General features: G+C 45.5%; 1 protein-coding gene across 4 annotated transcripts in view; it reads left to right on the top strand.

Annotated features, from left to right (window-relative positions):
* FAR2 (fatty acyl-CoA reductase 2) overlaps window positions 1-27,107 on the top strand; it is a 106,585-nt gene that overhangs the window by 45,097 nt on the left and 34,381 nt on the right. For 3 of the 4 annotated variants that reach the window (XM_077310686.1, XM_077310685.1, XM_077310688.1), the window contains exon 2: window positions 12,361-12,598. In XM_077310686.1, the coding sequence (XP_077166801.1) occupies window positions 12,410-12,598 (189 nt within the window). In that variant the 5' untranslated portion in view covers window positions 12,361-12,409. Of the gene's footprint in view, window positions 1-10,755; window positions 10,905-12,360; window positions 12,599-27,107 lie in introns of those variants that run through there. The other variant, XM_077310687.1, reaches the window with a different exon arrangement.

Raw genomic sequence — 27,107 nt, 5'->3', positions numbered from 1 at the left:
CATGCTGTTAATAGTGGTATTTTCAGATAATCATAGGTCTTCTTATTTCCTGTTTACCCTGCAGATATTTTTTGAATGTGCAAGCTAAGCATCACCAAGCTTAGCTTCCTAATGCCATGACCCTTTAATACAGTTCCTCATCTTGTGGTGACCCCCAACCATAAAATTATGCAAGGGTTCTTTCACAGACATTCAACTGAAACTGACCAATGGTATGAAGATCCATTGTCCATGATTGTATATAAATTGTTTGGGGTTTTTTTTCTGGGGTTTATCATTTCAGCTGTGCCTCTTGTTCCACCATGCTGATCTTACCATTTTCCACTGCTCCAAACAGATGAATGTTCTATCTCAATCTACCCCGCAAGGCTGTTGTGTGGATGGCGCCCCAGCTGCTTGCCCTTATGAGGACCCCATGGAGAACCCACATTCTCTTGAGCAGCTGTTCTCCAGCAGCTGCACTGGCTGTCAGTGGAATTCCAGATCAGGTTCCAAGATGTTAGTCTTAACCTTTAAGGCCTTATGTGGTCTGAGCCCTGCATATTTGAGAGACCACCTCATCCAAAGAATACAACAATCAGCAAATGCCAAGCTACTGGTCCCACTGAACTGTTTGCCTCAACCAGAGCCAGGGCCTTGTTGGCCAGGTAGCAGCTTGGTGGAATGAGCTGCCAGCAGAGATCTGGGCTCTATTGGAGCTATCAAACTTCCAAAGGACCTGTAAGAAGGCACTTTTCCACCAGGCATATGGTTAAGACCAACGCAGACATATAGGTACAAGACCTCCTCCTCTCCATCTCCTCCCATCACTGGAGTCCAAGCACTCATACCCTAAACTCAACCTAGACATTTGACTTAAAGGGATGGTTGGAGCATTTTATATGTATAAATAAGAAATTAGGTTTTAACTGCCTGTTGTTTTTAAAACCATGCGTGTATGGGTTTTTACATGCTGTTAACCGCTTGAGACCATTGCCTGAGAGAGGCAGACTACAAATCAAATAAAGAAATAAAATATCTAATACAGTTAATATCTGGTATTGAATGGCATATCTTGTTGCCGCCTAAAAATTCGAGGATAAAAGCATACGTTGCAGTCCAGCATGATGAAGCATAACATATCAAAACATACTAACATGGTATGAGCATAGTTAACATGATTTCCCTCTGGTCTATACACTTATTAAATCCTTTTACCCTATACCCTTTTGCCCCTTAGCACCAGGTGGTCTCTTGGATACATCAGGAGTCTCTTCTGATATAACTTTTCAGAAGATATTAATGTCTGCTCCTAATTCCCCTCCCATCCAGTTACACAACTCAGCAGAAATTCTTACAATTAACCAATTACCACATTCTTGAGTCACGTCTGTGTAGCTGGCACAATGAAATGGAAATGCTTTTTCGAAATGATGCAAATTCATGCTGTCAGTATGCAATGTGTAGAGACACATTTGAATGCCTTTGTTAATCAGGCTCCGTGGACACAGAAACTTATGCAAGAGAGCAATTCAGTGTGTCTTTCTCCTGTATGTGCCTTTTCCACTGTAGCATCACCTCCACACTCTTCTTTCTACCTAGCTGCAGGAAAAGCTCTACTGCAGTTCTGCTAATTATATTAAATGGCTCTGATCAGAAGACTTCAGAAGTAAGCTACAGAGCCAGTATAGTGAAATAGTTCTCATGTTGGTCTTGGACCAATAGGTGATATTGAAGTAGGCTTGTCAGTTGCCTTGTCATGGTGGGTAAACTCCCACCCACTACCCATGCTTGCTCAGGGAAGCATTAGGGAGGAAACAAGGGAAGGAAGTGGCATCACTGCACTGAGCAGCTCTTGAGGAATTCTTCCAATCTCTGTGGTCTTCATCATAGAGATTGGTGGACTTCCTGGAGTGTCACTTGATACAGTGATATCACTCCCGGACCTTCACTTGGAAGGCATGCTGCTTCCCTTCCTGCCTCCTGGAATTGCCAGCTGCAGGTCTGTCATCATATCAGCCTGAACTACTTTGCTTAGTTTTGAGGATAAAATGGAGTAGAGGGCAACTATTCTGAACACCCGGAGCTCATTGCATGATGGGTAAGAAAATTATGTAATGTCCTCATTTCCTCCCTGAAGGAATCTAGAGTGGTATACAATATCAACATCAAAGTACATTATAAATAAGACAGCCAAAGAAAACAAAGGGAAAACAGCAGACTGTCTTGGAGCTGGGTCATGGTATGGCAGCCCCAGTTCCTGGAAGAAACGCTGGCTGTGAGCCACAGGCACACCCAAGTTTTATAGACTATTCCTGGAACCAGCAAGCCAAAAGCAAGAATGGTCTAACTGCTGGACTTGCTTTTCTTCCACCTCTTTCCTTCCTTGGCCTATAAATTAAATAAATGAATGCTGTGAGTCATATATGGTGGCTTGCATCCTTCTTCTCCTCCAAGGTTTTTTACAGAAGAGTATGGTGCATGAAGCATTTCTGTTTTCAAAATCATATTGAAGACGAAATCTCATGAACCCTAAATGACATGCAGAAAATGACAACAGAGGCAAATAAAAGCCTGGGAATTCCGGGCATCCTTGCAGATGAATTGCTTCCAGCAGCCCAGGAGGACAAGACCTACTTTGATCCATATTCCACTACATCATTCACAAAACCAGTCTGATGTTAGAAAATGAGAAACGTCTCTCTTTGAAATTAAAAAAAAATGAGCAGTGTAGAGAAGTATCAAACTTTAAGCTAACTACAAGAAGGCTAAACTGAAAGAAAGAAAAGTTCCAAGCTCTCTTTCCAATACAGACAATATAGTTCTGATGCAGTCTCGTGATGCAAACATTAAAATCTCTTGAGGTTTATATTGCTAATGAAGTCAACAATTTATTTAATAATAATTCTGAAGGATTATCCCATACCATGGGAGGAGGGAACAGATTTTAATGGTTGGAGCAAAGTCAGTCTTCCATGGCTTGTCACATCCCATAGCATAAAAACAATAGTATTGCCAAAACTGTTATTCTGTTTCCAGATTCTCTCCATATACCTTTCATGGCAATACACTTAAAAATGGCAGGCATGCATAGACAGGCAGGCAGGCAGACATGTACACACACCCATATATATGTGTAGGTATGTATATTCATATTCAGGGGGAGTCAACCTGTGGTCCTCCAGATGTCAATTGACTACAATTCCCATGAGCCCCTCCCATGTTCATCCTAGCCATCATGAAAGGTCCACGCTGGTAAGGGTTATCAAGGTTATAGAAATAAGGAGCCATCTTTCCGTGATGGATTTGTAAACCAAATTTGATAGGAGAACATCTATGAGGCTGAACAGGAAATTTTTTTGAATATTCAAGATCTACATTTTAAAGCACAAAGTATGGCTGATTCATTTGAGAGTAGGAAATACTCTACTGAAAATCCAATTTGAGTGATTTTGGACTCGATAATAAGAAACCAGTTGGCACAGGAGTCATTTTTAAAATGAGAAATTAAACAGCTTGACCCAGTTCTAAAATGTGTTTTAAGCCAATATTTTAAAGTTATGATCCAGGCCTTAGTTTCCAAGAGATGCTTGCCCTGTTCAGTGCAAATGGCAGACTAAGGCTCATATTTCAGGGCAACCAGGAGTTGCCAAAATAAGTTTCTGTGGACTTTTTCAACATTATTGTGGAATGCGTTTACCCAAATAGGTAGGCCATATAATATTTGCTATGAGAAGTTAGCATTAGATTCTTTTACTGCAGCAGGTACAAATTGATTGCCTTTAAGGAAATAAAATTGTTTAATTTGGGCAGCAGAACATTTGGCCAAATTTATTGCTTGAATTCGATGAGTTGACCAGTTAAGATGGTAGTGATAAGTATTACTCAAATATTTAAAGCTTCTGACTTGGATAATTTCTTTGGCTTCCAGCACTTAGACAACACTAGCACTTTGGATGTTGAGTAATTTATGGTTAGAGAATTACTTTGACAATACTTATGAACAAGGTTTAAATATCTTAGAAGGCCGACTCTTGTGTAAGAAAGAATGGTTTAGCCTGGAGAGGAGATGACTGAGAGGGTATTTGATAACCATCTTCAAGTATTTAAAAGGCTGCCATATCGAGGATGGAGCAGAGTTGTTCTCTCTTGCCCCGGAGGGACAGACCAGAACCAATGGGATGAAATTAATTCAAAAGAAATTCCATCTAAACATCCGGAAGAAGTTCCTGACAGTTAGAGCAGTTTCTCAGTGGAACAGGCTTCCTCGGGAGGTGGTGGGTTCTCCATCTTTGGAAATTTTTATACAGTGGCTGGATAACCATCTGATGGAGAGGCTGATTCTGTGAAGGCTCAAAGGGGGTGGCAGGTTACAGTAGATGAGCGATTGGGATGTGAGTGTCCTGCATACTGCAGGGGGTTGGACTAGATGACCCATGAGGTACCTTCCAACTCTATTATTCTATGATTCTATGAAGGTGGAATGGTCCTGGTTTGAACCCCAAAGTGCTTGGTTATGGGTAGTGTGCTGTCTTTTCCGAAACAGAACTTCTGTATGTTCTTATCAGAACTCTTTTTTCGTGCTTCCCCTAATTGCAGAAATTTCCATTATGGCTATTATGATATCATACAGTTTCATTGTTTTACTGGCCTGTTGGTGTTCCGCGTACTGGCTCATTGCCTTTCAGCTGAAATAATTTCAAAAGCATCATTAAAAAAAAAAAGTTTGGTTGTAGGTAGAAATGTAATATTTCTAGAAATTTAAAAGCAGCAGAGGAAATCCACCCACTTTTTTCCGGGGGGGTTGGATTGAAATCTACTTATTTCTCTATCACTTATTTTCCTATCAACCATTAACAATATAAAATGCATTGTGTATAAATTATTTAGCATATAAAATTGTGCCACTTGGTGTATTTATGGAGTTTTAAAAGTATAAAGGTCTTCATTTTCCATAAGAGACACTGAAAATATACCCAGCCTTTGATGAAGAGTTAGAAACCACGGCTCTCCTTGCTGCCATCACACGTGGATCTTAATTTCTACCATCTGTGAGGCAGGAAAAAGTAAACATTGAAGGAAGGGAACAAGTTCAGTAATAAACAAAACATTACTTGGACAGAACTAATAGGTAAAAGAGCCTCTTGTGGCTCAGGGTGGTAAGGCAGCAGACATGCAGTCTGAAGCTCTGAATATGAGCCTGGGAGTTCAATCCCAGCTGCCGGCTCAAGGTTGACTCAGCCTTCCATCCTTCCGAGGTCGGTAAAATGAGCACCCAACTTGCTGGGGGGTAAATGGTAATGACTGGGGAAAGCACTGGCAAACCACCCCGTATTGAGTCTGCCATGAAAACGCTAGAGGGCATCACCCCAAGGGTCAGACATGACTCGGTGCTTGCACAGGGGATACCTTTACCTTCGCCTTCTATAGGTGAAACTGTCAGAATATCTGGATATTGTTAAACTTTACCCAATTGAAAACACTGAAATCTTTAATAATGCATTACTAAAGATATTATAGCATATTGCTCATTGCTAGAATAATTTGCATTTAAACCATAATACTATTGAAAATGAGAGAGAGATCTATGGTTATTACTGTCATTATGGAATGTTGGAGATTGTTTCAGATTAAAAAATATTTCTATGCACTTTGAATAGAACCTTGTCTTTTATTTCACACATTCAAAAAAGGGGGGGAATCTTTTTAGGTCCCCCGCACACATTTTCCAAAATGTCTCAATTTCCAAATTTCCAACAGAAAATTGACACAGAAAATTCTCAAGATGTTTTTCTACTATTCAGTGTGAAACAAAACTTGCCTGAGTATGCATTTAACTCATTCTACAAGAGAAAATATTTCATAGGAGTTATACTTACCTGAATTCCCACAAATTTCCCAATTTCTCCATTACAAAGATTTAAAAAATACTCCTTATAGCAGCCTTTCTCAACATTTTTACCATTGAGGAAACCTGAAACTGTCTTCAGTCTTTGAGAAACCCCAGAACTGGCACAGCACGCAGGGTCTCTGCCATTCCCATCCCCTCCAGCCAAATAACAACTCATTCATCTTTCCCCCCCCCCACCAGCTTGCACCAATCTCCTGTTTGAGATGAAACATTTTCCCCACCCTCAAAGGCAGTGATCAGATGATAATAATGGAAAACTCACCCCCTTTGAAATGATAAGTCCAGTAGCTCCTCTAAGACCAACAAAGTTTTATTCAAGGCGTGAGCTTTTGAGTGCAAAACGAAGAGTGCTTGCACTTGAAAGCTCAAACCTTGAATAAATCTTTGTTGGTCTTAAAGGTGCTATTGGACTCTGATTTTATTGTGCTACTTTAGACCAACACAGCTATTCATTTGAATGTACCCTTTGAAATGAATTGTTAAAGCTAAGGGGACAGAACTCAAATTACTCTCACAGTCACTTTTAATTTTTTTTTTCATCTAAGAGCAATCCCTTACCGCATCACCTGTTAAAAAAAAAAACATGGCTGATATGATTTTAACTCTGCCTTTTAATCTTATTTCCTTCCTGAGCCCGATGGCGACAATTTCCGTTCTCTACACCTCCACTTTCTCTCTGTACTCGCATCTTCCTTATGCTCCTCACAGTCTCTTTGCATCTCTTTTCTCCTGTTCATCTCCTCTTTTTATATATTTAGTTAGGAGACTAGATAGATTAGAGGAAAAAATTATGCTCCCTCTCCAGAGAACCTGCCTGAAGAGGCTTAAAAAATAAAACGTAATAAAGAAAAAAAACGTTGTTTTGGGGCTGTCAGATCACAGCTGGCTTATGGCAGCCCCGTGGGGTTTTCGAGGTAAGAGATGTTCAGATGGAGTTAGAACAAAAATGGGGGAATGGCAGTAGAGCCTTTGTCAGGGGGGGGATCTGAAAACATTCCTCTAGTGCTGGAACTGTCCACAGCACTTAAGTTCTGCTGTGGACAGTTCCAGGTGAATGCTCTGATCTTCCCTGACGAAGTCTGCATGGCAAAATGCGTAGGGGACTTTGTACAAAAAGGGATCTGTCAATTGTCACCTGGCATTTCCCCCTTGTTGTTCTGTTGGCACATTGCTGGGTACAGCCTGTTTTTTTCTTCCTCCAGAGATGGTTTTGCCATTGCCTGACTCTGCATCACAGCCCTGTTATTCCTTGGTGGACTCCCTTCTGACCAAGACCAATCGTTCTTGGCTTCCGAGATCAGGCTGGCCTGGGCTATCCAGGTCAGGGCTAGTTAATGAAACTGCAGAATTAAAATCTCAGCCCAAGCAAAGAAGCACCATTATTCGTTCTGTTTCATCCCCATCTCTATCCCTTTGTGTTCAGATAGAGGTTGGGCTGGGCTGTGGCTCGGGGGCAGAGCGTCTTCTCAGCATGCACGAGGTTCCAGGTTCAATCAGACCCCAGCATTGGATTGGGCAGGAGGTGAAGACTTCTGCCTGAAACTCAGGCTTTCTCAACTAGGGTTTCAGGAAATGCTGGGATTTCTTGCTGGCCCTCAAAGGGCTTCCCGAATGGGTGGGAAGGGCAGGAGCCCCAGGTGGGCGGGTACCATGTTTTACATGGGGTTTCTTCTGGGGTTTCTTGAAGCCAGCAGAATGTTTCAGGGGTTTCTCAACAGTAAAAAAGTTGAGGAAGGCTGGAGTAGACAGTACAGATTTTGATGGATCTGGTTCTGTATAACACAGCTTCATGAGCCAGTATGGTGTTGTGGTTAAGAGGAGCAGCTTCTAATCTTGCGAGCCGAGTTTGATTCCCTGTTTCTCCACAAGCAACTCTGGCTGACAGGCTGACACGAACGCCCTTATTATGGAAGACTCTGTACGGGGCCTGCCTCGGTTGGAGCTTGAGGTTCCAACTTACCCACTCCAGAATAACCCCCCCACACACACACACACACATACATACACACCCCGCAGTACCTGCAAGCCTCTGGAAGCTGAATGCTGTAACACTAAATATTATTGTGCCTCCAGCCATTCCTCACCTTCTTGCCATCTCTCTGTAGTCTGCCGCCTTTTTGTGCTTCTTACCCTCCACAAGCACTGCTGGAAATGGCAGAAGTGAGCAACGTGGGTTATCTGCAACTCTTTTCTGCCTGTCCATCAAGCCAGGCAGCCAATCCCCTTTCTCCTTTTTTTAAAGGTCCCACGATGCCCGGCAATTTTTTAAAATTAATACTTCTCTGTTTAAATGCCTATGCATCTAATTATAGATGCATAGTACTTCTTATAATGCCACCCCTCATGGAATCACGAGCCTTGAATCTTTAAAAAAATTAATCTCATTCCTGATTTTTTTTGTGGGGGGGGACTTTAGAGAGGCATGCTTTGTGTGAGAACTTTGGGAAAAATTATTTTTGGCTTTGCCCGCACACTTGTACATTCGTTGCACCAGGCTGTTTGTTTTAAAAAAGTAAATCCTGTCCCCAGGAAAAGAGGGAGGGAGGCGGGTGCAAGGGTGGGACATTGGAGGCAAAGATAGTAATTCTTTGCCCCCATACATTTCTTTGATGTGTAGTGTGCTGGTTGTCCTTTGGAGGAAAGTGCTTTTTAGGTTGGTGTATCCAACGTGCTTTAAAATGGTGGATTTAGTTTGCTGGCCAGACCTGGGCGGTTGGCGATGTCATGTGGAGCACCCGGAATATAGCGTCTTCAGGGGATAAGTATCACGCTAAATTTATGTCGTGTGGAAATGCCCTGAATTGGGATTTGCAGATCTCTTTCTCTGCTGGGAAGCAAAAGGTGTCTTTCCAGGATGCAGGACACTGGCCCCTTTTCACCCAACCTTTGTAATCCATTTTGGTAGCCAGCTACTTTGTTGATCTTTTCATACAAAGGTGCTTGTGTCCAGTTAGCAAAGTGTGGTCGAGCTGCTCTTGAGGTGAAGCACCTTCTCCCATTTTCACTTCTTGACTGTGTTTCTGAATCACTGTAATGTGCCGTTTAAAATGTCTGCGGCACTCCCAATATGCCACACTTCCCCCTCTGCCCTTTTCCACTATGTGATGGCCCTCAAACCTTTTTTTTGAACTTTCTAAGTTGAGCACTGTTGCCCTAGAAAAATCTAGCCACCTTGGTGTAGTGGTTAAGAGTGGTGGTTTCTAATCTGGTGAGCCAGGCATGATTCCCCGCTCCTCCACATGCAGCCAGCTGGGTGACCTCGGGCTAGTCACCGTCCTGTTAGAGCAGTTCTCACAGAGCTGTTCTCTCAGAACTCTCTCAGCCTCACCTACCTCGCAGGGTGTCTGTTATGGGGAGAGGAAAGGAAAGGCGATTGTAAGCTGCTTGGAGTCTCCACTGGGTAGTGAAAAGTGGGGCATAAAAGCCAACTCTTCTTCTGGCACCTTAGGGCCATGTTAAGAACTGCTATATTGGTCTGGTGCTAAAGCAGTCAACTGAGAACTTCCAGAATTTTGAAGAAGATGGCACAGCAAAAACGAAAGAGACAAAATGGAGGCGAACAAGAGGCCTGAAAGTCCACCAGGGAGGGCGGGTTGGGGACTTCGCTAGGCATTACTAAGTTGGAAGTTCTTGGGTCAGGAAGCGGTTTCCTCTGCCTCCCTGCCCTGCAGCATGTTCTCATGTCAAACGGACCTGCTGCCTTGACTTGTGCATTCATTTCAGTCCTTCCACTGTGACTGTGCATTTCATTATTGGGTGGTTTCCTTTGCTTTGCCTCTCGAAGTGTTTGTTTTATTCCCCTATTTCTGTTTCACTGTTATTTCCTGTGGAAGAGCCCAGCTTTCTTAATCAGAACTGTACTTGTTTTGAAATAATAATGAGACATAAGAAGAAGAAACTATCAATTAAAAAACCAAAAGCAAATAGAGCCAACTTGGTAGAGTGGTTAGGAGCTGCATCTACTAATCTGGAGATCTGGGTTCGATGCCCCACTTCTCCATATGCTGCCAGCTGGGTGACCTTGGGCTTGTCACAGCCCAGATAGTGCTGTTCTCTCAGAGCTCTCTTAGCCCCCTCCTACCTCACAGGGTGTCTGTGGTGGGGAGAGGAAGAGAAAGATGTATGTAAGCTGTTTTTAGACCTTCCTGGGCAGCAAAAAGTAGAGTATTAAAAAACCAACTCTTCTTCTTTTCCATCCAAATTGGGCAAAATTCGGCAAGTGAAGACAGGAGATTGTGGAGGGGGGAACTAGAGCATTGCAGTGACACGTGATGTCACAGTGTGGCAGTAACTTGTGATGTCACCGGCAGGGCTCAGTGGCAGAGCATCTGCTTGGCATGCAGGAGGTCCTGGGTTCAATCCCTGGCATCTTTAGGGCAATAGGTGACGTGGGAGCCCTTTGCCTGAGACCCCGGAGAGCACTGCCAGGCTGAGTAGACAGCACTGACCTGGATGGATCGATGGCCTGATTCAGTATAAGGCAGTTTCCAGTGTGTCCCTCTTCCATTTCATGCTAAAAAATAAGCCACAGGAATTAATAAGAGGCCAACAATAGTGCCACTGTGGCAGAAGTTCCGTCCCTGGTGATCCAGTTCCCCTTTTGCTCCCCTTGTGGAGCTCTTCACAAAAAAATACGTTCTATTTCCACAGTCACCCCCATCTCTGCACACATCGGCAGCGTTCCTGAGAACGTCTGCTCAGAAGTTAGGTGGGGCTTCCTGCCAGGAAAATGTTCTTTAGGGTTGTGTTCGACAGAGCCTTAAATCAAGGAACAGGGTGCCTGTGAGCACACTGTTAGTCCGGGCCTGGCCTCCAGGACCACAATCTACTTTGGCAACATCCGTTCCTAGTTCCCCTTCCTTCGTTCTCATAGGCCAGAGTAAAGGGACTCTCGGTTGTCGTCTGTTGTTAAACAGGACAGCAGTGCCTTGGAGACAATCAGCAGAGTTGCAAACAGGGAGAGGTTTTCTGCAAGGATCTTCTCTTGGGGTTGGACAGTGTGAAGCTGGAGAAGGTGAGCGAAGGGCACTCGGGACAGGCAGGTTCACCCCTTAGGGGGGGTGGCGGGGCTGAAAGGGAAAGTATGTCCCCCGCCCCACTCTCACTGAGGGCGAAAGAGAAAGGAAGAGAGTCAGAAGCTTTGGCTGAACTATTCTGGCGCCAGTAGATCCTGAGAGACAGGCTGGTAATGTTTCACCCACCCTCCTGGAGACAGGTGCAGGCCCCTGCAAGGTGTCCGCCTGAAGGATTTGCTGTTACAGTTGCCGGAAGGCTTATTGCTTAGGAAGCCTTCCTCGTGGATTCTTGGGAGAATTGGTGTTCTCTCATGCAGTTTGATGAGCAATTCCCGTTAGGGGCTAAGCTCCTAAAAGGTCCTGTGCTTCTACCTGAAATGCTGCTTCTGCCTTCCTACTGGCATGTTCTCGTTTTTGACTTCTGCACCCCGCTGGGTAGGATGGCTGTGCCCCAAGTCACTCAACTTCAGAAGCAGCAGTGTGAGTGAGCAACCATGCCCATTTGGGTAGCTAGCAAATGATAATCCAGCAGAGAATTATCCATGCGGTGCGTTTTAAAATTTTTTACCTGTGTCCCTTGTGAGCTTAAACTTTTTGGCAAGGCCTTATTTACCATTTTGTGGGGACGCATGATGTCAGGTCGTTTGAGTAGGCCCCGTCTGAATTCTCTGCAGTACAAACGGAGGCTTAACTTTTGGTGCCTCCACCGTATTCCCCAAGGCATGCTTTTAAAAGGGGACTAAAAGTGTCTTTACTGTGGCAGTATCTGACTGGAGGCTATTTGCCTCTTTGAACTAAGAAGACTTAGGTGGGGAAGCCACTGGGTCTAACTGCAGGATCTGAAAACGATTTGACTGGGGAAGTAAAAGGACTCTTCAAGTAAAATGATTCATCGTTTGGGGGTAGTCGCCCCCGGGATTGCTTCCTTATCTACATGTTCCTTGCCCATCCCTAACAAAGAAAAGAAAAAGCTAACCCTGTGCTTTTTTCCCTCCCTCCTTCTCCCCCCTCTGCCTGGCTGCATTTCTCAAGGCTAAGCCGTTTTATTACTCTCGTAAATCTGCACACCAAATAAATTAACACACCACATGAATTTTTGTATGGAGAAAATACAGTGTCAAGATTCTTCTGCTAAACCTGCCCCCCCCCCGTGCTTAATTAAGCAAAGAGGAGGGAAGAAGAAACAAAAGGGAGTTAACGTTGCCAAAACCACAAAGGCAGCCAAAGGTGGCCAAAACGTATAAAAGCCAAAATAAACAGCAGTGAGAGAGCCAAATGAAAGGAATGAAGTAACAGCAGTTAGGCTAAAATAGGTAAAATAAAAAACCCTGATACGGACCACGCCTTGAAGGTGCCCCCCTCGGTATCACTCTGGAAACTGGAACTGTGTTCCATATCTGAAACTCCTGATCTGTCCAGCCTCTCATGCTTTTGACTGTTCCGTATTTCCACTAGGCACCTCCAGAAAGAAGTCGGAAGGACGACAAGCTGAAACGCAATCACCATGTCGTCTGTTGCTACGTACTACAATGGGAAGTCGGTCCTCGTCACCGGAGCCACGGGCTTTATGGGCAAGGTCCTCGTGGAAAAGCTCCTGCGTTCCAGCCCTGACGTGAAGGCTGTTTACATCCTCGTAAGGCCCAAGGCTGGACAATCGATGCAAGAGCGAGTGGTGGATATGGTGAAATGCAAGGTAAAGAACTGGACTTTATATCGGCAACGGCAGCTGTCTGTTTGCCTTTTCTAGGAGCTGATCGGGAGCCTCTTGTGGCGCAGAGTGGTAATGCAGCAGACATGCAGTCTGAAGCTCTGCCCATGAAGCTGGGAGTTCAATCCCAGCAGCTGGCTCAAGGTTGACTCAGCCTCCCATCCTTCCGAGGTCAGTAAAATGAGTACCCAGGTTGCTTGGGGGTAATGACTGGGGAAGGCACTGGCAAACCACCCCGTATTGAGTCTGCCATGAAAACGGTAGAGGGCGTCACCCCAAGGGTCAGACGTGACCCGGTGCTTGCACAGGGGATACCTTTACCTTTACCTTTAGGAGCTGACTGACAGCCAGAAACAGCTATGGGAATGGCCCCTATGCCCCATGTATTCAATGGCCTTTCGTCATAGATAGAAAGGCAGCATGGAGTAGTGGTTAGGGCAGCTCTTTGGAATTGGCCAGTCTTTCTCTTTCAACCTAACCTACCCCATAGGGGCCTGTTGTGAGAGGGAAATAGAATATTATTAGAAGGTGCTATTGAGTTTAGTATGTGGTAGTTAATATAAATAACAATATTAAGAAGAGTCGGTTCTTATATGCCGCTTTTTCTCTACCTGGAGGAGTCTCAAAGCGGCTTCCAGTCACCTTTTCTTTCCTCTCCCCACAACAGACACCCTGTGAGGGAGGAGAGGCTGAGAGAGCCCTGATATTAAGAAGAAGAGTTGGTTCTTATATGCCCCTTTTCTCTACCCGAAGGAGTCTCAAGGTGGCTTACATTCGCCTTCCGTTTCCCCTCTGCACAACAGACATGCTGTGAGGGAGGTGAAGCTTAGAGAGTCCAGATATTACTGAAGAAGAAGAGTTAGTTCTTATATACCACTTTCCTCTACCCGAAGGGGTCTCAAAGTGGCTTCCAGTCGCCTTCCCTTTCCTCTTCCCACAACGGACACCTTGTGTGGGAGGTGAGGCTGAGAGAGCCCTGATATTACTGCTCAATCAATCAGTCAGTCAGTCAATCAATCAATCAATCAATCTTTATTTGGCAGTCATAAACCAATAAAACACAAGAGTAAAATGAGACATAATAGCAGTAAGACAATTAAAATATAGAAATTAGATACAAAATTAAGGAACACACCATAAAAGCTACTATCCTAAAAGCATAACTGATTCTACAAACCCATCAGTGTACTTAGAATGGCTATACATTAATGATCCAATGTTTCTTAATTCTGGAAGCTAGCTGAGCAAATCTTGCTATTTTGTTAGATAGAAGACTGTTTGAATCTGACAATGACAGTCGCAGGCGATGTTTTCTCAGGCCATGAGGCCATTCTATAAGCACTAATGTACCCATGCAAATATGATTATGTAATTTACACTCAAGTAAGACATGTTCTGTGGTCTCAACTTGACCTTCATTGCAAATACAGAGTCGTTCCTTGACTAGGAGTCCAATACTGCTTGGTCAGAACAGCTTTATCAGCATCGTGAGGAACCTAAGGCCACACAGCACTGTGATGAGCCCAAGGCCACGCAGCTGGCTGCATGTGGAGGAGCAGGGAATCTAACCCAGCTCACCAGATTAGAAGTCCACCGTCCTAACTACTACACCAAGCATTGCTATGCTGAATGCTAGTTCACTAAACAAGCACATATCCTCTGTGAAACCTGAAAGTCACAAGCTAGATGGCAGATGGGCACAACCTAGTTTGCTCACTAATCCTCAGCAGTATGAACTGACATGGGGGAGGGGGGGCTGAGGGGGCCTTGAACTCGGGGCATGTACATGTACAAGCGTAAGCCTGTTTGTAAGAATGAGCCAGCTGACGCTTTACTTTACAAATCAAACTGGGGACCAATCCCTAGTTAAATGTGACATTTCAGCCACACATTCAGCTGTACATGCACTGAATGTAATGTGAGAATCACTCTAGCACTTGTGTAAAGTCACAAGGTCTTTATAATCAGCATGCCTGGCTCATTAGGCAGTTTCTGAGATGGAGCGATTATCGTAAGAATTACATTATTGTTTTAGCTTAAAGGTTGCCTTGCTCGAATTTGTATTTGATACGTTTTATACTCAGACATACATTTCCACAAGACCATTTTTGGAGAAGGGCAGCCTAACAATCTCATAAAGAAAGGAAGAAAATAGGTGGGTCTTCTGTAACTTGCAAGTTGGGCTGCTGAAATCTCAAATAAGAGTTCAGCTTTAATAAGACCTGGTTTGAAACTAGGACACAGCATCTTTTCGAGCAAGGCGGTAGATCGTGGGGTCAACTGGATCGATCCCATTTCATCATCGGAATGTCTGAGATGTTGGGAGGAGTGTTCAGATGCTAATTGCCCTTAGCCTCAAAGGGCTACGAGGTGGGGCTCAGATTCCAAGCATAGAGGAACTTTAGAAATTATCCTTCCAATTAGATCATGGAGACAATGAGGGCCCTCTTGCAAACGTTCCTCCCCAGAGACGATCCAGAATAATTGCTTCCAACATTTTATTCCCATTCTCTCATAAAGCTGTTGCTAAATTATCTTCACTGTCCCAAAGTATGGCATAGATTTTTGACAGCAGTCCTTTTGTGACTACAGTTTTTAAAGAAATAATTCAAATGCAGTCTCTTTAATTAGTCAGAATGGACATGATTCCTTAGATGAGAATAGATTCAAGTGGAAGTATCAGAACAGAGTTTGCATCTGATGGCTCCTTTAAGACCAAACTAAGTTTTATTCAAGCTTCCATGTTCTTTCCACCTTCACAAAGAGGGCCCTCTGTTGTTAGACGCCACCCCCCCATATGTACTCATCAAGTTCCACATCTTGCCCACACTCCAACAAAGCATCACAGCAAACCCCCATAGCCAATGAGGTTTTATCCATAAGATGCCCTTCCTCTGGTATTCTGTGCTGCCACTAGCAAATGATGTGCTTTGGCAGTATGAAAAGTGACTGGGAGCCATGATGCTGGATCAGCCTCTTGCTCTTTGCACCAGAGGAGAACACCACCACTGGTGGAACAGGCCCACAGAACTGAACCCCAAGTCCTTGTTTCCTTATGAAGAATTCTTTTAAACATCTTTTTGGCTCAGAGCTACTTAATTTCCTGCATTGTCCCCCGACTCCTGATTTGCTGAGATGCATATTTTTGCCCCTGATTTAATTTGGGAATTTTAATTCTTCTGTGGCACACAAATGTGAGACATTTAGGGAGCACCCTTGCTGTGCTTCTGTACGACTCCCTGTTGATCGGAACAAGGTTAGCCGAAATCAGTGGCGTACGTAGAGATGCAATGGTCATTGTAAATCATGCAGAGACACAGTGGCAGGCTCTTCCAAGAGCCAGCACTTCAACCCCCTGAGATCCTTTAGTTATTTACAGTGCCCTTGTTAGCAGGTATGCCCAGAATCCTATTCCAGTCTATTCAGTGAATCTCATTCCAAGGGCTGCACTGTTAATTATTCTGGATCCGTTTACCTGGATCCATTCTGCTAGCAGAGGTGTTTCCCAGGATCTAAATTGGGTGGGTCCTTCTTGTAATACAGAGACCAATGATGTGTAATGGCTCTGAAAGATTGGGAGGGGGATTCTTTTGGGGATTGTATTGATTCCACAGGGGAACCATGGAGACAGTTTTCGTGACCTCTCACTCCCAGCTCGGCTTCAAATATTTATTTATTTATAGTCTGCTTTTGTCACTGAGACTCAAGGCAGATTATATTTCACAAGCCAAATGAAATCAACAGGACCAGGGTCAGCCATTAGACCATGCAGTAGGGTCTGGACCACAGAAACCTGATAACAAGCAGAAATCTAAGTGAGTTGAGACAAACCTGGGTGCATTCAGCGCCCATAGGATAATGCACTTTCAATGTGTTTTGGCAGCTGGATTTTCCTGTGCGGAACAGGAAAATCTACTTTTAAAGTACATTGAAAGCACATTATCTAACGTGTGCAGAATAGGGCCTGGGGAAAAAGAATTAGCATTTAATCACAACACATCAAATGGTCTACAAATGACCCCATCGGAGCATACTTAATAGTGAGAGGCAGCAATATGGTGGGATAGGTCACAGTCCCTGTCCCTTGACCAATGCAATTTTTTTGAACCGTTACAGCACAGGCCTCTTCAAAAACAAAGCCCTCATTTAGAATTCTGCTTTACATAGTTTGCAAAGCATTTTACATGGTTTGCAGAAAACCGGGAGAATCAGATCCTTCATAACCTCTTTAATTAGGCTATGCCATAAGGCTTTTATTTATTCATTCATTCATTCATTCATTCATTCATTCATTCATTCATTCATTCATTCATTTGATTTATATTCCACCCTGTCTCAAGTGACTCAGGGCAGATCACATCATTTTAAATACCGTTTAAAACTTAGTTTATGTTAAGATCCAGAGCATAACCCATATGCTGCATTTGCCCATAAAATCCTGATACAAGACTGGGGACGGTATGGTCTAGATTTGCTCCCTCGCACCCCCCCCCAAAAAAAACGCAACAAAAAATCCCCAAACACTTTCTGACATGCTGGGCCTGCTTTACTGTCATAGCTCTTGCATTATACGAGTAAATCGCCTACAGGTGCAGGAGTCACCCAGTTGGTATTTCAGATCCTAATCTCTGCCAGAAGAATAAATGTGAGAGTGGAAGGGCACCCAATGAGGACTAAGGGCATTTCTGCACACTAGTAAAAATAGCGTCACGCCTGCGGAATGGCAAAGTGCAACATCCTATCGTGCCTCCCAGGCCCTCCTCACCTTTTTGCTCTCTCACCTTCGTCTGCCTTCTTTTTGTTCGTCTTACCCTCCTCACCTGCTGATGGAAGAAGGGGAAGAGAGCAACACACCTTGCTTCTGCCCATCAATCAATTCAGGCCCATCAATCAGTTCATCAATCAATCAATCCCCTTCCTCCATATTCTGACGCAGTTTAAAGGTCCCGCGATGTCCGCTAAATTGTTAAATTATACTACTCCCTTGCAATGCCTATGCATAGAATCATAGAGGCATAGTGCTTTTGAACACCACCCCTTATGAGATCACGAGTAGGCTTGTGCACAAAGGGCCTGATTCAGCCGATGCGACATCGGTGCCCATGGAAGTCAATGGTGCCATAAACTATAATGGGAATGTCAGCATTCCTGCCTTTTCTGGGACCTGGGGGGGGGGGTGAGGGTTTGAGGTATAGCTTCCAAACTTTCAGGGTAGCTCCGGGTGGCTCTTTCCCTGACTCCCCGCCAAATTTCAAAATGATTCATCCAAGGGATCCACATCTAGGAGCTCCCAAAGAGGGTGCCCACATCCCTCCATTATTTCCAATGGAAAGTCCAGTTTTTTTTTTTTTACTGTTGTTCCATTTTGCATTCCTGCCATATTAACCTTTCATTCTCTCATAGGGAGGAGCTGAACTAGGTTTCTAATGTCCTAAACATAAGTAGTGTCAGGTCCTCAGTGTTCTCTATATTATGACAATTTCTCCCCTGGGAGTGCCTTTATTCATGCCAGTGTTAGTATAAAGGTAAAGGTAAAAGTATCCCCTGTGCAAGCACCGAGTCATGTCTGACCCTTGGGGTGACGCCCTCTAGCGTTTTCATGGCAGACTCAATACGGGGTGGTTTGCCAGTGCCTTCCCCAGTCATTACCGTTTACCCCCCAGCAAGCTGGGTACTCATTTTACCGACCTCGGAAGGATGGAAGGCTGAGTCAACCTTGAGCCGGCTGCTGGGATTGAACTCCCAACCTCATGGGCAAAGCTTTCAGGCGGCTGCCTTACCACTCTGCGCCACAAGAGGCTCTTGTAGTGTTAGTATAATAAATTATAATAGCGAGAGGAAATTGGTTCTATCCGTCTCCATAATCCAGCTTTCTCTTGAACCTGAACTCTTGGAAGAGGAGAAGCAGAACCAACTCCAAAAGTGAGTGGTTGTGGATAAATTGTGGTCAGTAGTTTTATACCATTATCATCCCTAATTTTGAGAACTTTGAAAGGTATAACCTTTTAGAAATGCTGTGTGTGAATGCAGCAATAGACTCTCCTAGGATCCTTAGTCAATTTCACAACTGGGATCCTCAGTCAATTTCATTTCCTTACATGGTCTTTCCAGCCTTTCTTTGTTGAATTCCTCTTCTACACCAGTGGTCCGCAACCTTTGTCAGGCTGCGGACCGCTGCACCGGGGTGTGGGGAGAGGGTGACCCAGGGCCCCGCACGTGCGCGGCAGCCCCAGCGCAAACGCGCATGCGTGGACTTGCCGTGCATGCGTGTTTGAGCCCCTGCTGGACGCAAACGCGCACGCGTGGCAAGTCTGCGCGTGTGCGTTTGTGCCGCCGGCATGCCGGCGGATGCGGCTCCCTCTCCCCGCCCCTCCAGGCCGCAAGGAAATCGGCCGCCAAAGCGGCCAATTAGCTTGCGGCCCGGCAAGCTTCTCTTCACGCCCCCTCCCAATTTGCTCGCAGCCTGGCGAGCTTCTCGCTGTGGGGGGGCGGGAAGAGGGAGCCGCGGGGTTGGGGACCACTGTTCTACACTCCTATATGTATGCCTGAAAAGGCAGTGTGTGAAGAAACTTTAAAAGGGAGCCACTGGTAGGCTGAGTTGTAAACCAGGAAGGCTTCCATCCCTCCTCTGACACAAGCTCCCTGGCAGAGCCATTTACACAAAGTGATGCTCTTCTAAGGTTGGGTTGTCAATGGAAAAATCTTGGAAATCTAGTTTCAGTACCTCGGGATGATAGAATTTGAGGTGGGGAGAGAGCTTTGCAGGGATGTGATGCCATAGGACCTGTGCTTCAAAGCTGTTGTCAGGTGAACTAATCTGTGTAGTCCAGAGATCTGCTGTAACTGTCGGAGAACAGTGGGACACTGGCAAATATATTCTAAACCCATTTGGTTCATTTAAAACAGTGGTACTCAACTTTCCTAATGCCCGCGACCCTTTAATACAGTTCCTCATGTTGTGGTGACCCCCAACCATAAAATTACGCAAGTGTTCTTTCACAGAAAGTAAACTGAAACTGACCAATGGCATGAAGATCCATTGTTCCTGATTGACTCTGGAGGTCACCCAGCTGGCTGCATGTGGGGGAGTGCAGAATAGAACCCGGCTCGCCAGATTAGAAGTCTGCACTCCTAACCACTACACCAAAATGCCTTGGATGTTCACTAGGCACAGCTGCTTCATAGGACTTATTCTGATTATGGTTAGACTGAGGCTTGTGCCCGAGTGGGGTTTTGAGACTGTAATGCAAGCGCTAACATAATTGCACACATAAGATCACTGAATCAGCTTTGTGCAGTGCCTGGCTTGGTTTTTGACTGCTACATGATGTGTCATGAACATGACCTCCTTCAAATCTAGACTCTATATAAGGACAAAAACTCCAGAGATCAGAGGGGTGGGGGGAACCTCTTGCTAACAGAATATCCATGTCACATTCAATTAATGAAGGGACTGAATTTCAAGTTTGACTTTCCTCAGTCCTTGGCTTGCCATGGGGACGTTTTTTTTTTTTTTTTTAATTTGTATTGTATTAAAATAGGCTTGTGTTGATAGACGTTTTATGTCCTCCCAGCCAGTTTCATCTGCAGAATGTGGAGTTAGAAATTACAGGGACATTATCCCTCCACCCATTTTTTTAGAACAGAAACATTTCACCATTAAGCCTTGAAGTGTATCCAATGTTTCAGGTTTTTCCAGCAACAACCACTTGAATTCGGATCAATGTGTCTGAAGGACTACCTCTTCCTATCCTGTCCAGCGCACTATTTGAGGTCCTCTTCACAAGCTCTCCTGGTTTCCTGACCCACTGATCTGAGGCGGGCAGCACTTAACGATGGGGTCTTCTCAGTAGAAGAAGAAGAAGAAGAAGAGTTGGTTCTTATATGCCGCTTTTCCCTACCCGAAGGAGGCTCAAAGCGGCTTACAGTCGCCTTCCCATTCCTCTCCCCACAACAGACACCCTGTGGGGTGGGTGATGCTGAGAGGGCCCTGATATCACTGCTTGGTCAGAACAGTTTTATCAGTGCCGTGGCGAGCCCAAGGTCACCCAGCTGGTTGCATGTGGGGGAGCGCAGAATCGAACCTGGCATGCCAGATTAGAAGTCCGCACTCCTAACCACTACACCAAACTGGCTCTCTCCCGGCCTGTGGAATTCCCCCCTTGAACTCATCTGACATTTACATTACAGGTTCTTAGGCACCAGAACCAAAAGGAAGAAGTGTTGGACCTTGGCCTTGGACTGTGACTAGCCCAAGGTCACCCAGATGGCTGCACATGGAAGAGTGGGGAATCAAACCCGGCTCCCCAGATTAGAGGTCCCAAATCTTAACCAATGTACTAGATGGTTTGCGGCCACCAAGCAGAGCTTCCTCCAGAGGACATATTCAGACCAACTGTCCCTTAGATACGCCGGACCCAGATTGTTTATGGCCTTGAAGGTTAGACCCAAAACCTTGAAGCAAACCCGGAATTCTTCAAGGTTTCGGTTCTCCTCTCAGTCCTCTCAGTCCACTCCAGGACATAGCCCTGGTACCACGTTACAAAGTTTATTTGGGGACCATGCAAGCACTTTGCATCACTTGTGCTATGGGAATTTTGTGCCTCCAGACGCACACCGCAGCATGCTGGGAGAATCAGTCTTTGCCTCCCTTTTGCCATCAAATCACAGCTGACTGACAGCGACCCCTTAGGTTTTTCAAAGCAAGAGGCAAACAGGGGTAGTTTGCCATTGCCTGCCTCTGTGTAGCAACCCTTCACTTCCTTGGTTGCCTCCCATCCAAATACTAGCCAGAAACAACCCGGATTTGATCTCAAGATCAGATGAGATCAGGCCATCTGGGTTATCCGACTCACACGTTACTTACATGGCTGCACGTCATGGAGCGAACAGCAACTCTGTGTGAGGAGAGGCTGTGGCCAATTTTCCCTCAGCGGTGTGCTCAAGCAGGAAAGAGCTGGTGTGCAAAACTCTCCTCACACAGGTGACAAAAAGTCCTTGTGTTGTTCCCCAGCAAACACAAGAACTTTGGGCTGTGTAAACAGCCCCTCAGGCATCATAACAAAGTCTGTTTACTGCAAACCGAAGAAGTGCTCAATTTCTATGCTGTGCAAAGGGACTGGGGAGGGGGGTGGGCAGGACGAAGGCACAACCAAGCCTCGTTCTCAGGTTCTCTGAACGCAGCCATGAACTGTGGCTGGTTCCAGCTTTCCAGAAGCATCCCTGAAGCTTGTGGAAGGGATAGTGAGAGTGTGGCTCTCACCAAGCAGGGAAGCGAAGGCTCAGGCCCCGCCCACTAGGGTTGACAATTTCCAGGTGGTACCTAGAGATCTCCGTTATTACCGTTGATCTCTGGACTTGAAAGATCAGTGCCCCTGAGGATAATGACCTCAGGGCTCAGGAGGAAATACTCCGTTTGCTGTAAACAGTAGAAAATACATTTCAGTGCTTCACTTAACTATCTGATTTAAATTCCACGTAGCGTGCTGTTCACACACAGGCACACCCACCCTCCCTGCATGTGGTAAACATCAGGTTCCTGTTTCAAGGTTTCTGGGTTTGGTAGAGTGCTGAGCTGACAACGGCGACGATTCAGCATATACTTCAAAATGGGGACTGTAAAGGGAGAAGCCTATTTTGTCACCAGTGGCTGATTGACTTCTTTGCACATCTCAGGAAATGCGGTGTGGTTCTTCACCCAGCTGTCAAACAAGGTCTTAAGACAGCAGCCTCGGAGTTTTTTTTTAATTGTGATTTAGCTCTCAAGGACACATCAGACACTTAAGAAACGGAGATCGGGATGCATTCAAAGTGCCTTTTTAAAAAATGGCCTTTGAAGATAGACTCCATGAGAGCATTTCTCAAGGTTTATTTTCACCCTCACCTTCTGGGGCACGCAAACCGGATTCCGTTTGTCAACACACAACTGTGTCAAAATGGCAGGAAAAGAATCAGCTTTTGTATGGGAAAGATGAAAGGTGGCCTGGAAAATGTTGTATTTTACCAGAGGCCTGATTGGGTGCATATTTATGCAAAAGAATGTAAACTCCATGCAGCAAAAGCTTGTTGCCTGCTTTGCCATAACATGTGCTACCCACAATCTTGTTTCTGCCCTATTGATGTGGGTCGGGCCTGTTCAACTGACGTCCTACTAAACCAGGGCTTTCTTCACGGCCCTGAAAGGGTTTCCCAAATGGGTGCAAGTTAATTAATATATTTTTGAAATTTGTTAAACGTTTATCAGGTGATACGATCAAAAATGGTCATGTTGACAACCGCCCTGCCCCCCCAAAATGGGCAGTGATGAGCCTGGAAGGCGTGAGAAGGGAAGAAGCCTCACAAAACCCTGGTTGAGAAAGCTTGGTTTAAAACAAAAGAGCTCTTCACTAAGCTCAAAAGAAACCCACACAGGGATTTTGGAAGAAATATTGTGACTACAGGGAGTTCTGGGGCTGAGGCAGGTACACAAGCCTCTAGGACAGTGGTTCTCAACCTTCCTAATGCCGCGACCCTTTAATACAGTTCCTCATCTTGTAGTGACCCCCAAGCATAAAACGATGCAAGGGTTCTTTCACAGAAATTAAGCCGAAACTGACCAATGGCGTGAAGATCCATGGTTCATGATTGTATATAAATGGTTTTTTTTTCCCGGGGTTCCTCAGTTCAGCTCGGCCTCTTGTCCCACCATGCCCATCTTCCTCTTTTCAGATGAACACTCTATCTCGATCTACCCTGCAAGGTTGTTGTGTGAATGGCGCCCGCTCCCCAGCCAAGCTGCTTGCTCTGCAGCGACCTCTGTGAAAGGGTCGTTTGACCCCCATAGGGGTCCCAACCCCCAGGTTGAGAACCAGTGCTCTAGGAAGAGCACAGACTGCAGATACTGGTTGACTTTAGAGTTCCATGCATGCTTTGCGGAGCAGGAAAGATCCACATGGTTTTAGATATCCTAAGACAGCCTCTTCAGTTTTCCCCCTCGGGCAAAGAATATGGCTGTTCTGTGGAGGGGAGCCCACTGCCTTTATGCCTCCTTGGGCCATATGAGCACAGACTCCAGGAAGAGCACAAACTGCAGAGATACTGGTTGACTTTAGAGTCTGGTGCCTCCTTGGGGCCAGATGCTTGGCCCCCCTGCCCCTCTTTATACCTTCCCCACAGGTCTTGCGAGAGCACGGCTGACCCTTACAAAAGCAACAACAATTAGAAACTAATTTGAACCAGCGATTCCCTCGTGTGTTCCCGTTAACGGACTCTAATTGAGTTAATAATTGTTTTGGAAACATCCCATTACAAGCTCAGCCCTGCTGCGGCCGCCCCGCTGCCTTTCTGCTGAACAAGGCAAGGCGTTGTCGAGGGCTTTGGCCCTTGTCCAGCCAACTTTTATAATCTTGTTACTAACCATTTCTTTCCCCACACCGCTTACCTTAAAGCTTGACTTCCTCATCGTGTCTTCGCCCTTTCCTGATAGGATGGGGGCTTATGGCTGTCTTGGGAGGGAAAGCACCCAGCTGGCTCTTGAGGAGGAATGGCTCAGTGGAGCATAGAAACTGTTTGGTTGCTGGTCCTCTTGAGAAGAAATACTTCAGACTCCTTAACAGCCCCTCCCTCTTTATCTCACTCTGCCTTTTTATCTCACTCTGCATGCTAACCTCGTTCAACTCTTATATCCACATCCCTTCCAATCCTCTCTTCTTTTTAATTCATTTTATTTGGGACAATGTGACTGTAAGGTGATGTTAGTAATATGTCATGTAATTCTGAATTTAACTCTCTGGTCTCAGACAAGATAGTTGCCAGCACAGCTTGTCACTTGCAGGGATGTTTCCACGCTTGGGTGGAGAAGGATGGGGCCAGCAACAACTGGGAAAGTGTCTGCCATTAATGACTACCGGGGACAGTTGTAGTTCTCCCAATTTTTTGTGAACTACAACTGAACGCAAAAGGACTGATTAGCTGTTTTAAAGGTAAAGGTAAAGATATCCCCTGTGCAAGCACCGGGTCATGTCTGACCCTTGGAGTGATGCCCTCTAGCGCAGTGATCCCCAACCTTTTTATCACTGGGGACCACTCAACGCCGGGGACCACTCGCCGGGGACCACTCAACGCCTTTTACTGAGGCACAGTGTGGGGGGGGGGGGTAGTTTACTCCTCTACTCTCAACCACTGCCCTAACACTCTCTGATCGCTATGGTAATGTTTAAACATCCCTTCAAAATAAGATACAGACACGCCACAACAATGAAGTGTGTTGTAAAGGGCTGGGGGGGGATGAAGTAAAGGGCCGGGACTGGGGGAGAAGGTGTCCTTCGGGGCCCACCTCCAATTAGTCGAAGGACCACATGTGGTCCATGGCCCACAGGTTGGGGATCGCTACTCTAGCATTTTCATGGCAGACTCAATACGGGGTGGTTTGCCAGTGCCTTCCCCAGTCATTACCGTTTACCCCCCAGCAAGCTGGGTACTCATTTTACCGACCTCGGAAGGATGGAAGGCTGAGTCAACCTTGAGCCGGCTGCTGGGATTGAACTCCCAGCCTCATGGGCAAAGCTTTCAGATGGCTGCCATGCCTTAATTTGGATATTAGGACACAGTTGACTAATTTGCCACAATTTGCTTTCGCCTTATATCTCTACAGTTATGGTGGTTGTTCATTTTGTCTGAGGAAGAGTGCCAGCACTGGAAAGCTCATGCCTTGAATAAATCTTTGTTGGTCTTAAATGTGCTATTCGACTGTTTTTGTTGCGCTATTTCAGACCAACATGGCTACCCACTAGATCAGGGGTAAAACTGCGGCCCTCCAGATGTCCATGGACTACAATTCCCACAAGCCCCTGCCAGCATTCGCTGGCAGGGGCTCGTGGGAATTGTAGTCCATGGACATCTGGAGGGCCGCAGTTTGACTACCCCTGCACTAGATTATATATGCCAGGAGGTCCACTTTCCTCACCTTTGCAGGGATATCAGTACTGGGCTGGATTCTGTGCAAAATTTCTTCTTGCTCTAAAACTCTCCGGCGAACAGAAACATGAGGGAAAAGCCATGATGGATGCTTGCAGAAAGTCAGGCTTCATGCAGTTGTGTGCCAAAGGAGCTTGTGCCACTGATGTCTAAGCCTCGTGTCATACTGGGAGAAAACAGCTAGGCATTGCTCAAGATCTTGCCCAGTGGAATCATGCAAAGTCTGTTTATTTTCCGTGAAAAGCGGGGTATAAAAAACCCACCTCTTCTTCTCAGCGCTTCTTCAGGGCAGGATTAAATAACTCTGGCCTGGGCTATACCTCCTGCGCAGTAGTGCAGTCCCATGAGCAGCCACCTAAGTGTCCATGCCCTGATGAAGAGTGAAAGTGCGTACTTTCTCCAAAGCTCACAGAGATGCAAAAGCTGCTCCCACCCTGGGAGGCAGTCAGATGGGACGGTGAGGATGCCTTTTCCGATCAGAAGAAAATGAAACGCTGCTGCAGGAAGAGACATCCTGGAACTCTGCATCTGTATGCTGGGTGCCTGCTCTGGAGCAGTGAGCCACAACAGGGACCTTCAACAGCCCCAGACAGCCTGTAAGGCAGGAATCGAACGTCAAGGAATGCCAGCATCCCGGCAGAAGCATCCTCTGCTTACAAAGTCCTGATTGCCATCATACTAATGACCTCCATTGACATATTAATAGTTTATTTATAGTTTAATAGCTTAATAGTTATTTATACTAATATATATTTTAATTATGCAGTTGTTCAGTGTATGTTTTGATATGTTGGGACCCACCCTGAGCCACTTGGGCAGGGCGGGATATAAAAATAAAGACGACGATGATTGTAGGAATTGGAAGGTAACTCCTGGTAGGTGCGCACCCAGAGCCGGGAATAGCTGTACGGCAGGCTTTCTCAACCAGGGTTTCATGAAGCCCTGAGGCTTCTTGATGGACCTGGAAGGGTTTCCCAGATGGGTGAGAATTAATTGGTTTTAATATATATTTTAAATGTATTCAACATTTATCGTGATGACTATTTATGGTCATATGGATCATAGATGGTCATGTTGACCTGCGCCTCGGTAGGGTGTGATGCCAGGCCGTCTACCTTACAAAGCAACCATTTTCTCCAGAAGTGGGAGAAATATTTTCAATAAATTCGTGTGATTTGGAGATCTCTCATAATTCCAGGAAACCGCCAACTCCCACCTATAGGTTGGCAGCCCTCTGAATCAGGCTTTCTCAGTCAGTGTTTTGTGAAACCCTGGGGTTTCTTGACAGCCCTAGAAGGATTTCCCAAATGGGTGGGAGTGAATTAGACACAGAGAGAGAAATTTAGAGCAGGGTAGTCAAACTGCGGCCCTCCAGATGTCCATGGACTACAATTCCCAGGAGCCCCTGCCAGCATTTGCTGGCAGGGGCTCCTGGGAATTGTAGTCCATGGACATCTGGAGGGCCACAGTTTGACTACCCCTGATTTAGAGAGATTTTGAGATGTCAGGTGATATGACCATATATGGTAACGTTGACTTG

Source organism: Paroedura picta, chromosome 14, assembly GCF_049243985.1.
Source record: "Paroedura picta isolate Pp20150507F chromosome 14, Ppicta_v3.0, whole genome shotgun sequence".
NCBI classification, from domain to species: domain Eukaryota; kingdom Metazoa; phylum Chordata; class Lepidosauria; order Squamata; family Gekkonidae; genus Paroedura; species Paroedura picta.
This window is presented reverse-complemented; position numbering and strand designations above follow the sequence as displayed.